Source organism: Miscanthus floridulus, chromosome 3 (genome assembly GCF_019320115.1).
Source record: "Miscanthus floridulus cultivar M001 chromosome 3, ASM1932011v1, whole genome shotgun sequence".
Lineage (NCBI taxonomy): Eukaryota > Viridiplantae > Streptophyta > Magnoliopsida > Poales > Poaceae > Miscanthus > Miscanthus floridulus.
The window spans coordinates 147,000,148-147,012,957 of NC_089582.1; the positions used below are offsets into that span (position 1 = coordinate 147,000,148).

At 51.4% G+C, this 12,810-nt stretch overlaps 1 protein-coding gene across 3 annotated transcripts; it reads left to right on the top strand.

Annotated features, from left to right (window-relative positions):
* Positions 1-265: 265 nt before the first annotated feature.
* On the top strand, positions 266-4,595 carry LOC136542783 (tubby-like F-box protein 11). Of its 3 annotated transcripts, none has more exons than XM_066535379.1 (6): positions 266-860; positions 2,151-2,262; positions 2,336-2,459; positions 2,585-2,761; positions 3,608-4,076; positions 4,330-4,595. In XM_066535379.1, exons 1-5 carry the CDS (start codon positions 510-512, stop codon positions 4,068-4,070), a joined length of 1,227 nt encoding a protein of 408 aa, XP_066391476.1. In that variant the 5' UTR covers positions 266-509; the 3' UTR covers positions 4,071-4,076; positions 4,330-4,595. The 3 variants fall into 3 exon arrangements, with proteins under 3 accessions (XP_066391476.1, XP_066391475.1, XP_066391477.1); XM_066535378.1 differs by having other exon boundaries at positions 267-860; positions 4,333-4,595; XM_066535380.1 differs by having other exon boundaries at positions 267-860; positions 2,151-2,238; positions 4,333-4,595.
* The last annotated feature ends 8,215 nt before the right edge of the window (positions 4,596-12,810 follow it).

Genomic DNA, 12,810 nt, shown 5'->3' on the forward strand with positions numbered 1-12,810 from the left:
GCACTAGCGATGAACAGGGTCGCGACGTGGAGCCGTCTCTAGCATCATCTACAAAACTGCGCGGGGCCCACGTAACGGAGACTTGGCCAAGGAAGGCTCCAGAACTGCGCGGGACCCACGGAGACTTGGCCAAGGAAGGCTCCACGTCCTTTGTCCGTGTCCACGGCAAGGACAAAAGTCACATCCCCAAAATCCCTCTCAGCTCACAGGCCCCATTCCTCCCCACGTCCATGTCAAAACACAGCAGCTCAGGAATCCCTCCCTCCCTCCCACTGCCTGCCTGCTATGTGCTATCTGAACTCTGAAGATCACTCAATGGCCTGAACCCTGTCTGCCACAGTTCACACAAAAGGTTCCATTTCATCGCCCAATGCCTTGCTTCGGTTGAAAGCCGCGCGCGATATCCGCTGCTGCTTTTGTGGAGTTCTTGAGGGGACAGACCGTAGGCAGAAGAGTTCTTGAGGGGGCGGTGGTTGTTTTGGCGTGGGGGAGGACGCGAAAGGTAGGCGATGCCTTTCAGCAGCATGATCCAGGAGATGAAGGGCGAGATCGGCGCCATCTCGTCGCGCGGCCTGCTGCGGTTCCGGTCGGACCGGCCGGGGGGTCACGCCGCCGCCGGGCGAGCGCCGGCAGCTGAGCCCCCGGGCGAGGCGCTGCGGGAGAGCTGCTGGGCGCAGGTGCCCCCCGAGCTCCTGCGGATGGTGCTGGCCAGGGTCGAGGACGAGGAGGCGCGGTGGCCAGGCCGCAGCGCCGTCGTGGCGTCCGCCGGCGTCTGCCGCTGCTGGAGGGCCGTCGTCAAGGAGCTCGTGCGCGTCCCGGAGGCGTCGGGGAAATTCACCTTCCCCATTTCTCTCAAGCAGGTTAATTTGGTTCCCCTGTCCACGAACTCTGAATCTCTATTATGTGTTCGTTATTGGTCTGGTGCTTTGGAAAAGGTTGTTTGTGTCACCGGATTTTTTTTTCACCTTGAGTAGTCATTGGCAGTGATGGTATTGGCCATACTGCATTCATCGTTTGCTTGGGTCAAAGCCTCCATTTCCAGGTTGCGTGTGTGACCCTTGGTCGTCACTGGAAGATATCAGGAAGAATTCCGTTGTTGGTGTACTACCTACCTAGTCATATTTGTTTAATTTTCAGTTCTTGATGAGTACAAGAGTTCTGGGAGAGTTGTGTTGCTCTTCATGTTTTTATCGATAGGTTGTAAGAAGTCCTTCAGTTTCTTTTGGTTCTGTTTCTGGTTGGAACCAGGTTCCCCAGGCTTCGGCAGAGGTCTGGGTGTGGTTTTAAACTGTGCTGTATCGAATTTGGTCTTTTGACGATAGTTAAAAGGCCGGGGTGTTTTGCCCTGTAACTCTAAAAAAAAGAAAGAAGGTTAGGTCTGTTCGTTTGATCGTTTCTGTGGCTTATAAGCCGGCTGATGTTGTTTTGTTGGGAGAGAAAAACACTGTATCATGGCCGATAAGCATGGCTGATACGATCAAGCGAACAGCTATTCTCTACTCAGAGGAGGTAAAGATTAGTAGACAATTCTTTATGACTTCTTTCGTTAAGTCAGTTTGCTTAGAATCAAGTATGCAAGGTCAAATATTACTTTAGGAGCTAGTCGACTTGTTTTTACAGTTGGCTCTGTCAAATGTTACTTTAGGAGGTAGTCATTGTCAGTGATGGTATTGGCCATACTGCATTCATCATTTGCAAGGGTTAAAGCCTCCATTTCCTGGTTGTGTGTCTGACCCTTGGTCTTCACTGGAAGATATCAGGCAGAATTCCGCTGTTGGTGTACTACCTACCTAGTCATATTTGTTTAATAATTTTCAGTTCTTGAGTAGTACAAGAAATTTGTCGAGAAGGTTAGGCAAGTCGAGATACTATTCTCTACTCAGATGAGGTAAGATTACTAGACGGATTCTTTATGAATCCGTTCGTCAAGTCAATTTGCTTAGAATCAAGTATGCGAGGTCAAATGTCACTTTAGCGGCTAGTCGACTTGTTTTTACAGTTGGCTCTGTCGAAACGGTGGACAGATTCTTATTGTCGTTTTAGTAAGAAGAGGGTTAACGCTTGATTTGAGGTTTCTTTGACTCTGAAATTTTGTTCATCGATTTATTTTGGTTTTTATTAACTTGCAATTTCAAATCTGTAACCTGCAGCCTGGTCCAAGGGATGCCCCAATTAAATGTTTCATTAGGAGGAACCGGGCGACTCAGTCATATTCTCTGTGTGTTGGAGTCACTGATGGCATGCTTTTTCACCCCCCTATATGTATGACTCTTGAACAAATACAGTGTGGATGTCATCATTGTTGATGGACCCTGTTTTTTCTTTTGCTCTGCAGCGTTAGCTGATGATGGGAAATTTCTACTTGCTGCACGCAGAAGTCGTAGGCCCGCAGGCACTGAATACCTGATCTCGCTTGATGCAAAGAATACATCAAAAGGTACCTGCATTGGCAAGCTAAGGTGAGCATTCAAGAAACAGTGTCTGAAATTCGAAGCTTGCTCTGTTTTTTTCAATGCCGTGCATTGGATCAAAGGTATCGCTATGACAGAGGCCTCGGTTTAACATATTCTTCTCTGTTAATCAGATCAAACTTCTTGGGAACAAAATTTATTGTCTATGATGCCCATCCACCTTGTGTGGGAGCTGTGGTTTCAAAGGGTCCGTATGCACACATGATCGGTTCAGCCCAAGTTTCTCCTGGGGTGCCTGCTGGGAATTATCCAATTTCACACATTTCTTACAAAGCGACTTTTGGTTCTAGGTATGACAAACCATGTGGTAGACATTTAGGGGGTGTTTGGTTCCACCTCCTAAACTTTAGTCGCTGTCTCATCAGATGTTTGGACACATGCATAGAATATTAAATCTAGACTAATTACGAAACTAGATGCACAGATTGAGATTAATTTGCGAGACGAATTTATTAAGCCTAATTAGTCCATAATTTGACAATGTGGTGCTACAGTAACATGTGCTAATGACAGATTAATTAGGCTTAATAAATTCGTCTCGTGGATTACTGACGAATTCTGTAATTTGTTTTTTTATTAGTATCCGAACACCCCACGTGACATCCGATGTGACACCTCTTAAACTTTAGCCCCTACATCCAAACACCCCCTTATTCTTCCAATGTTAGGTTCATATTTCTTTCGAAGAAAACGTTCTGCTATGAATAGACCATCATGTGAATACTTTTTTTTTATGAGAATTACAAATACTGCAACATCATTTTGATTTTTTTCCCTAATGACTATTATCACATCCCTGGTTATACCTGCTAATTGAATTGCTGATAGCAATATTATTGTAGAGAATTGCTATTACTAGCTAAGCAAGCCAACATAAGACTAGAAGGATGTCTGAGTTCATGACATGCTAATAAATTAAGCGGATTCAAAGCTTTAGTGGAATAGTTATATTCCAGGACCTGCTTAGGATTATTCATTAGTATACAACCTTATACATTTACTTATATGGATCTAAAGCCAGAACTTGGTGGTTGGAAAGTAGCTATAGGTTTAATGTAACATAAAAGAAAATTATATTATCCGCTGACTGCTGGTTTATTACATGAGAGTTGTAAAGTTTGTCTAATGTTTTGCAGGGTGCCAAGAAAAATGAGCTGTGTCATGGATTCCATCCCTGTATCAGCGATTAAAGGAGGGACTGCTCCCATGCAGACTGAATTTCCATCTATTAACTCCAACTCTTTTGCATCAGTTCCATTCTTCAGAAAATCAGGTCGTCTGGATAGTTCAGGTGTTCAGCTAGCCACTCAGAATGAAGCTAAGATTGTGCTGAAGAACAAGTCCCCCAGATGGCATGAACCGCTGCAATGCTGGTGCCTGAATTTCCATGGGCGGGTCACGGTTGCATCTGTTAAGAACTTCCAGTTGGTGGCTTCAGGCGAGAGTGATCTGAATAACCAGGATGACGACGACGTGATACTCCAGTTTGGCAAGGTCGGGAAGGACTTGTTCACCATGGACTACCGTTATCCGATATCTGCGTTTCAGGCATTTGCCATCTGTCTGAGCAGCTTCGATACCAAAATTACTCGCGAATGAGTCAAGGTACGATTTTTCCTTTGCTGATAGTCCACTTTAGAAGCTGCTCGCACACTCTATTTTTCTTTCTAAATGCTGTCCATCACCGGCATGACGTTTCTATGGTACTATAGCAGTGTTTTCGTGGCACTGCTCAGCACTCTTTAGTCAAGTCATTTTGCTTGGTCCTTAATTTGTGCTACAAATCTTGTACGACTTTATTTGTGGGACGGATGTTCAACCTGCACCATTTTATTTACTTTCTTGTCTCATTTCCCAGCAGGTGCAAGGCAGGTGAACCAGCAGATAAAGCAAGAGAATAGCCTAATCTAGACTTACCTGAGCTTTAAGCCGGAGAGTTTGGTGATAACTAATCATAGTAGAGCTGAATACCTCTTCTGTTCAGTACTATCGTGATGTAAATAGCAATCTAGCTGGAGTGGTTTGCATTGAGGGGTGGCTAGGGTGAACATCAGATCGGAGTATTGCGCTTTCGATTCAGCGAACCTTATATTAAAAGGAAAATTAAAAGGAAAATTGGTTCAATAGCATCGAAAGAACCGCATTTTCAGAAAATACCATTGAAACATCTTAGACATGTGAAATACCATTGAAAGAAGAGGCTTTTACATGTGTGTCATTAAAAAAGTTCGTAATTACACACAGGTCATTAAAAAAGTTGACTGTACACATATGCCACCGTTCTGAACTTCTTTGGTCTTCAAGCCATTCCATCCGCATTCCGTTCATTTTTCACCGTTTGAAAGTCCTGACAAGTGGGTCAGGTCAGTTAAAAAGTCTATAATGCCCCTCTTATCCCTATCATCTCTCTCTCAAACTCGACCTCATCTCTCTTCTCCGCGCACGCCTCTGGCAGAGCTCGCCCGCGGCGGCTGGGCGGGTTGAAGCTCGCCCACGCGCGCTCGCGGCTGGCTGGGGCGGAGCTCCCCCGCGCCCGCCCGCGGCGGCAGGCCGGGGCGGAGCTTGCCCGGGAGCACCCGCAGCGGCCGGGGCGGAGCTCGTCCGCGCCTGCGGCGGCCGGAGCTCACCTCCTCGCGTCACCTCCACGCGCGCTGTGGTAGATCCACGGCGAGGACCGGCTGCGGTAGCTCCACGCGCGCCGCCTCCTGGCTCTCGCCGCCGCCGTTGGGGACGAGGCCGCCTCCCTACACACCGGGGCCCTCGTCGTCGCCCGTCGGGGCTCGTGTCGGTGTGCGCGGGGGAGCTCCGCCCTCGGTCGCTGCAGCTCCCCTTTGCTCACCCTGTCCATCCCCTGCCATCTCCTTCTTCTTGGCCGCGGCGGCGCAGGAGGCGCACCTGCACCTCGCCCGGGCGCGGAGCGCGCGGCAGCCATGCCCACGGCCGCGAGCACGACGAGCTCCACCACCGCGAAGGGGAAGCAGCAGCACACCGCCTGCGCCGCGACGACGAGCAGGAGCACGGGGAGTGCGGAACGGAGGCGCAAGAGAAAGAGAGAGAGAAAAAGAGAGTTTGGGTGGCTGACAAACGGACCCCACCGTAGGGTAAAATGGTCATTTCACCTGTCGGTTAAAAACGGACGGAGAGCCAAGAAGTTCAGAATGATGACATATGTGTACGATCAACTTTTTTATTGACTTGTATATAATTATAAACTTTTTTAATGACACATATGTACCGTTCTGTCACGATTTGGAGCCATTCTGTCGCGATTTGGAGCTAACACCGTGAATCCACCGTCCTCGCCTTCTCCTTGCTTATCTCCCCTTCTCCTTCCCATCCGCTGAGAATCAGTGGACAAGCCCCTCCCCTTCTGCCTGAGCTTCGGCTTAGACCGAGTCCATGCGCACGAACAGACGAGTCACGAGTGACGAGCAGCTCGCACGACCAAGGCAAGGCCGGCACCGCGCGGATGGGTGATAAGCAGCTCATGCGACAGGGCTCCGGCTCCACCTCGTCGACAGCTCCAGCTCGTGCGAGGGCGGCCGGGGCAGCTCGCGTGAGGTAGCGAGTGCGGCGGTCGCGGTTGTGATTGCGGGTGCGCGGGCGCAGAAAACGGCAAGGCGGCCGCGAATGCTCGGCCGGGCGCCGGCGCGCATGGAACCACCGACAAGGCGACAACATGAGCGCCAAGGCGAACGGGCACACAGCGTGGCGAGGTCAGGCATCAATGGTGTAGGCGGCGCGCGGTGATGTCGGGCCGCGGCTGCACACCCTGGCACATCGATGCTGTTCCAGAACTTGGTGTGGCGCAGGAGAGGAGACGATCCCATCCGAGGCTCGTTGTTCCGGTTGCATTTGCATTCGCTGGAGGAGGCGGCCGCGAGGAAGAGCTCCACCGGCGGGCCCCACTCGCAACAGGGCCACGGGTCCCACTGAAAGCCGCTGCAGCAGCGCCGCCGCATCAGGGTCACCGTGTATGCGACAGCTGCTGCTGTTGCTGTGCCGTGCTCCTCGATGTGCCCACGAGGCCACGACGGCGGTGTTTCAGGCTCCCAGAAGCTGCCGATGGCCGGCTGGCTGAGGTCCATGGCTAGCTTCAATTTCAAGCACACGAGAGTGATCCTCTGCACATACCCATCCGTCCTCGATAGTATATTGGTTCGGATTCGTGTTTGCATTCCATCCGCGTCCGCGTCATTCAGCAGCAGCAGGCCCATGGCACGGGCATGTCCTTGCTGGCAACATGCATGGCCCTCCCATGGCTCGTTACGGGTTGTTTTACCACCTTCCACGACTAGATTTTTTTCATGCATCTTATAATTATATTTACATCGCCTTATTACTATATTTACAATGATTTCTTCAATATAATTTATTGAATAGAGTGATGTAATTTGGATATAACACAACTTTTATTTCTATGGATGACAAATCTCATGCCAAAGTTTTCAGAAAAATTTATAAATTATTTCTATAAATTACAGATATGAGAGAATATATGTTAAATTATTCACAAATTTTAGAGCAAATAACAAATTGTCCACAAGTTGCAGTGGGATCGATTGGTTGCTGCCTGAGCTCGTGAGGGCCGGCGGGGGATCGCCTGCATGCGCTGCTGCAGCCGCGCGCCTGCGCTTGGCGAGGTGCAGAAGGCGCTGCTCCCTCTGTTGACCGCATGAGAGAGAGGTAGCAAGGCCCGCACCTAGGCTGACAAAACGCAGTGGACAGGAGAAGCTGCATGTGCCCGTGTCCCATCCGCCTGAACCAACCGATCCCCATCGGAAGGCCCAAAAACCAGTTGTTGCAGCTCCCAAAACAACCAGTTGTTGGGTAGCAAATCTGTTTGAGTATGGGTGGACAATAGGTTTAAACCGACAAATCGGCAGTTTGTTCGGTTATAGAAAACTTCGTTTTCAGATATCGACACCCGATTGGTTGTTCGTAGAAGCAAGAACCGATGAGTTCTCCCTAAAAAAAAGAACTGATGAGTTCGGTGTTGGTTTTGCTCAGTTCGGTTTTTCGGTTCCACCAAATGAACCGAAGCAAACAAATCAGCAGAGCAAATCGACAGAGAAAAAGAAGTTGTGCTGCAGATGTAAGTACTCACATTACAAACTAAGCAAAGAGAAGAGAGAAAAAAATAGAACGGGAGAAGCGCTGGAGCGGACGTGAGGACTTGGTTCCTCGATTGTTCGGTTTGTTCAGACAATAAAAATGAGGCCAAAACCAAGAGCCAAACTTCGCGAACCTTAAACGGCGCTCCTAGCGCTCGGACGTCCGGATTCAGGAGCACGTCCGGACGCACCTCGGATATGTCCGAGTGTCCTCCCGCCCCCCACGCATGAAACCACGCCCCTCCCTTATACGAAACCACGCACGGAACGCCACCGCACGGAACAGTAGACTCGTTTCGATCCCGACCAAAAGAACAGTGCACCCTAGCCTCGGGTCCGTCCGACTCAGGCGTCACTCGCCAGTCGCGGCGGTCCGACCTCCCGCAGCGTCGTCATCCCACCGCGCCGACCGTCCCCCGCCATTCCGTCGCGTCGCCCATCCCCCACCGCGCCCTACTAGGTGCGTCGCATCCTCACCGCGCTCCCATCACAATATTACTTGTTTGCAATATCAAACAAAGTGCAATGCGAGATGCAACATCAAAACAAGTCTACTGCAACATCAGAATAAAAAGCGACTGCAACAATAGAACAAAACTACCGCAATGCGAGATGTAAGATCAGAAAAAAGAAACTAATGCAACAAAGAAATATTACTTGTTGCAACACCATAACAAGGCTACTGCAACAAACACACAACAAAAAGCAATGCGAGAAAGCAACATGAGAAAAAAAGACTAATGCACCAAAGAAAAATTACTTGTTGCAACAGCAAAACAAGGTTACTGCAATAACAGAAACAAAAAGTGCAATGCGAGATGCAACATCAGAAAAAAAGAGAGACTAATGCAACAAAGAAATATTACTTGTTGTAACAGCAAAACAAGGCTACTGCAACAACAGAAACAAAGCGTAATGCGATATGCAATATCAGAAAAAAGAGACTAATACAACAAAGAAATATTACTTGTTGCAATAGCAAAACAAGCCTACTGCAACAGAGCTCGCCGGAACCCTAGCTACCGCCGCGTTCCACAGATCCAGATCCAGAGGAGGAGGAGGAGGAGAGCTCAGATCCAGAGGAGGAGGAGGAGGAGGATGAGGAGGAGGAGGAGGGCTCAGATTCAGAGAAGGACCCACCTACCTCGTTGGAAGCCACCGCCGTCGCCCTCCTCTCCGGTGGCATGGAGGTCGCGGAGGGGAGGGAGGGAGAGAGGGAGGGGCTGCAGTGATCTTGCGCACGACGCAGCAGCGAGAAAGTGGGTGCGGAGAAGCGGGCGAGCGGAGTGAGCGACTGGGTGCGGCGGTCACAGGACGGGATGGGAGTGGGTGGGGGAGTCGAGCGGATAAGGCGAGGCGCGCGGTCGGTCGAGTTGTGCGAGGTCCGTCCGGACGAGACGGACGCCCGCACGATATCATTATCGAACCTTAAGACCGAAACCGAATAAACCGATATTTCGGTTTGGTTTTTGGTTTTGGTATAAATTTGCCCACTCTGACTTTTTGAGTGAAGCGGTTGCGTGGGTCGGAGGCCAACCAATGTCGTTAAACAGCGGAAGTAACAGACTGCTATATTCTGGAACAGATCGTCACTTTCAATGGTATTTTATGGACCGGTAAACTTTCCGATGGTATTTTCCAAATGTCACGACCTTTCGATGCTATAGAATCAATTTTCTCTATTTGAATTTGAAATGGCCCAGCTCTAAGTAGGAACAGATCTAACGGTGTGCCAATCCAGGGGGGAGGGGGGTGGGGGGTGGGCTCAAGCCCTCATACGGCCCTATCGCCGTTGATCTGATGGAGCCCCTCCAAGAAGGTCCGTCCCTGCCTCTAAGGTGCCAGAAGGCATTGTATTACATCCGTCTGAGCACATACAAGTGTTGAAGATCTGGTTTGCATTACATCCATCTGAGTACATACAAGCATTGAAGATCTGATTTCTCCCTATTTCTGGTTATGTTATAATAACATCGTCGACAGATAATAGTTATCTGAAATATAGTGTCGCCTATAATATATAAAAATGGTCTCAAATTGAGACAATACAAGAAGTAATAAAGTCTCCCAATACAAAAGAGAAAAACCATCGTGAAAAGAAAAATGCATATGGGATTGCACATTTGCAAGCTTGATCCACTAATACTTGGATCATCTCGCTCTTCTCATCTAAATCTAAATCTAGTAGCAGCGAAAATTACCCTCGAAAATAGTAGCAGCAATTTTCCAAATGTTACGATCTTTCAATGCTATAGAACCAATTTTCCCATCATACATATATGTATCTATATCTATGCAACCCTGCTATTTGAATTTGAAATGACCCCAGCTCTAAGCAGGGATAGATCTAGCGGGGGTGCCGGGGGCTCAATCCCCCCTACATTTGCAACCTTGATACAGGGCGCGTTTGGTTCACTGCCCACCGGAGCCAGGCTCGTAGCAGAGAACCAGGCTCTCTATGGCCAGGCCGAACGCATGCAAGGTCTCTGCGTTTGGTTACTTGTGTCAGTCCAAACAGGCTGCAGACAAACGCTGTTTGGTTGTCCGGTCCGGCGCTGAGCTGATGACTTTTTTGCCGCGCGCAGCCTCTCCACATGCACCTCGTGTATCAGGCTAGCCTGGCCGCCGGGAAACGCTCGATTTTCCCGTATCTGCAGAGCCTGGCTGAAGGACGCTTTTTGCACCACGCGGGCCAGGCCCAAACATCGGCACAGGTAACCAAACATTCGGATGTTGCATCCCGCGAGCCTGGTTGAGCCGCATACAGGGAACCAAACATGCCCTAATAATTGGATCATCTCGTTCTTCTCATCATCTAAATTAGTAGCAGCGGAAAATTCCCTCAAAAATAGTAGCACTATTTCACTTTCGATTCAGTGTTGTTTGACCTTATAGTATTACAGTCGAGAGATCATACTTTGAATCTATCTATGCATCTATCTACGCAACCATGCTGTTTGAAATGACCCTTGTAAGGTGCCAGAAGCCATTTCATTACATTCATTTAAGTATATACAAGTGTTGAAGATCTTATTTCTCTTTCGTTCTATGTTATATCGTCGACGGAGAATACTTGACTGAAAGTCTAAAATATAGCGTCGCCATATAATATAAATGGTCTCAAGTTGAGACAATATATTAAGAGTTAAATGCACCAGAGATTCATTAACTTGTAAGGATGTTTCAGTTGGGTCCATCAACTTCTAAAGTGGCTTTTTGGGTCTATAAATTTTTAAAATGGTTCACTACAGTCCATACCTATTTATTTAACCTTAAATTCAAAGCACATTTGTAGAAAACCCCTTCCCACACGCATGCAGGTGCATGCATGGCTCTCTACGCATGTGCCCCAGGCGGACGTCGCGCTCACCGGCGTAGGGCGGACAAGGCGGACGCGGGGTCGACGCGAGGCACGTCGCTTCGTCTCCGAGCTCCAAGCAAGATGCAGGAACGGGGGACGCGGGCGCTGCCAGGCAAGGCGAGGCCGTGGTAGAGGCATCCTAGGGGCTAGGGCGGGGACGCGGCAAGGCCGGTGAGGCGCGACTCTGCTCCAGCCTCCGAGCGGCGCGCGCGCACTGCGCATAGGCAGGCACGGACAGGTCGTGTGCAACTGGTGGCCGCGGCGAGCAGCTGCTTCGGCAAATCGGCAGGCGGTCGCGGCGGACAGCTTTGGCGGGCACCCACGGCAGGCGGCGGGCAAGGGGCAGCCGCAGCGGGCGGTGACCATGGAGCAGCCGCAACGGGCGGCTCCTGCGACCTGCAGTGCCTGCAATGCTGCTTCCCTGCTGGTGGCTTCGGTTGGGCTCACCAGAGGCTTGGGGAAGGCATCTTTGCGATCCGCGTGGCTCCCCTCAGCGTGCGGCATCGGCGACGTCGTGCGGGCCGTGGATGCCGACGATTTGAGAAGTGGCTGTGACAGTTAGATTTGGGGGTAAAGCGGCCCCATGGCCGGGCAAGCAGGCAAAGCGACGACATGAAAAAGGAAGGGTCTTTGGGGGTACTCACCGGCGGGCTTGGCGGCGGATGGTCGCGTGGTGCAAATCGGGCTCGACGCGGGCAGAACGTGATCGCCGGCGTGCGTATCCTGTCATGGTCACGGGGCTCTGGGTTGGTGTGGCACCGGAGAGGACCAGTGGCATCCGGTCGGTGTCAAGGTTGCAACTTGGCAGAGGGGGCGGGGACGCAGTGTAGATGGTGGTCGGGCTCGCGGTTCAGAGCGTGCAGACAACCTGCAGACGGTGGTCGAGGTCGAGGTGGCTGCGGCGAGGACATTGACGTGGTGGTGAGGTCCATGTGCGGCGTCGTGGTGGACGGTGGTGCCCGGCGTGGTGACATTTCCGATCGTGGCCGCGACGTCGAGGTGAAGGCATTCCAGGGAGGCTCGTTGTTCCTCGGCGCAGACTGCTGGAAGATTTCAGAAGCAACTTGATGGCGTTGAGGGCCAGGGTAGGTCAGGCGTGGGATAACAGCGTGAACATGAGAAAGGAGGCGCCTTTGGAGAGGGAGGGCTCACCGGTGGTTTCTCGGGGCAAGGCCAATGTCGGGGTGGTCTCGCGGTGCTTGGTCAGGTTCCGCTTCGGCCTGCTCGGCGTAGATTCGTCCACGGGCGGCGGCAAGGTGAGAAAGGCGAGGCCGGTGTGAGGTCGTAGTTGCCGCGCTGGGCTTCGGACGCGGCGAGAGGAGAAGGGCGCCGCACGGAGCTTGGAGTCGTGATGGAGGCCATGGCTTCCCATCGGGGGTGAGGTCGACCACGGGGTCCTGCCCTCAACTCCGGCGGCTCTGGACGCGTCGGGCCGAGGTTGAGGCGTCTGTGGCTCCGTAGAGGACAGAGCAATGGAGCGAGGAAGAGTTGGTGGCGACGGGCAGGGAGAAGAGGGTGAGGGCGAGGCTGGCCGAGGGGGCTTTATAGCGCTGGGGCTAGGGTTCCGCGGGAGGCGCCGGTGTCCGCGCCGCTTGATGAGACGGCCGGCGCGACGTGGCGATCATCCGAGTGGTGGAGCAGGTGGCGCGGCTTGGAAGCTTCTCGAAGCGGGGCGTCGGGGCTCCGTCCGCGCTTGCAGTGGGGCCTGCTGACGTGGGCGCGAGGGCATCCGAGACTGGGCGATTTAGCTTTGCTTGGCTCCCGCGGTGGTGGACGACGGAACGAGGAAAATCAACGGAAAGGAAGGGAGCGGGCACGGGCGGCTTCATGATGCATGCGAACGTGACATGGTGCGGGAAGGGTT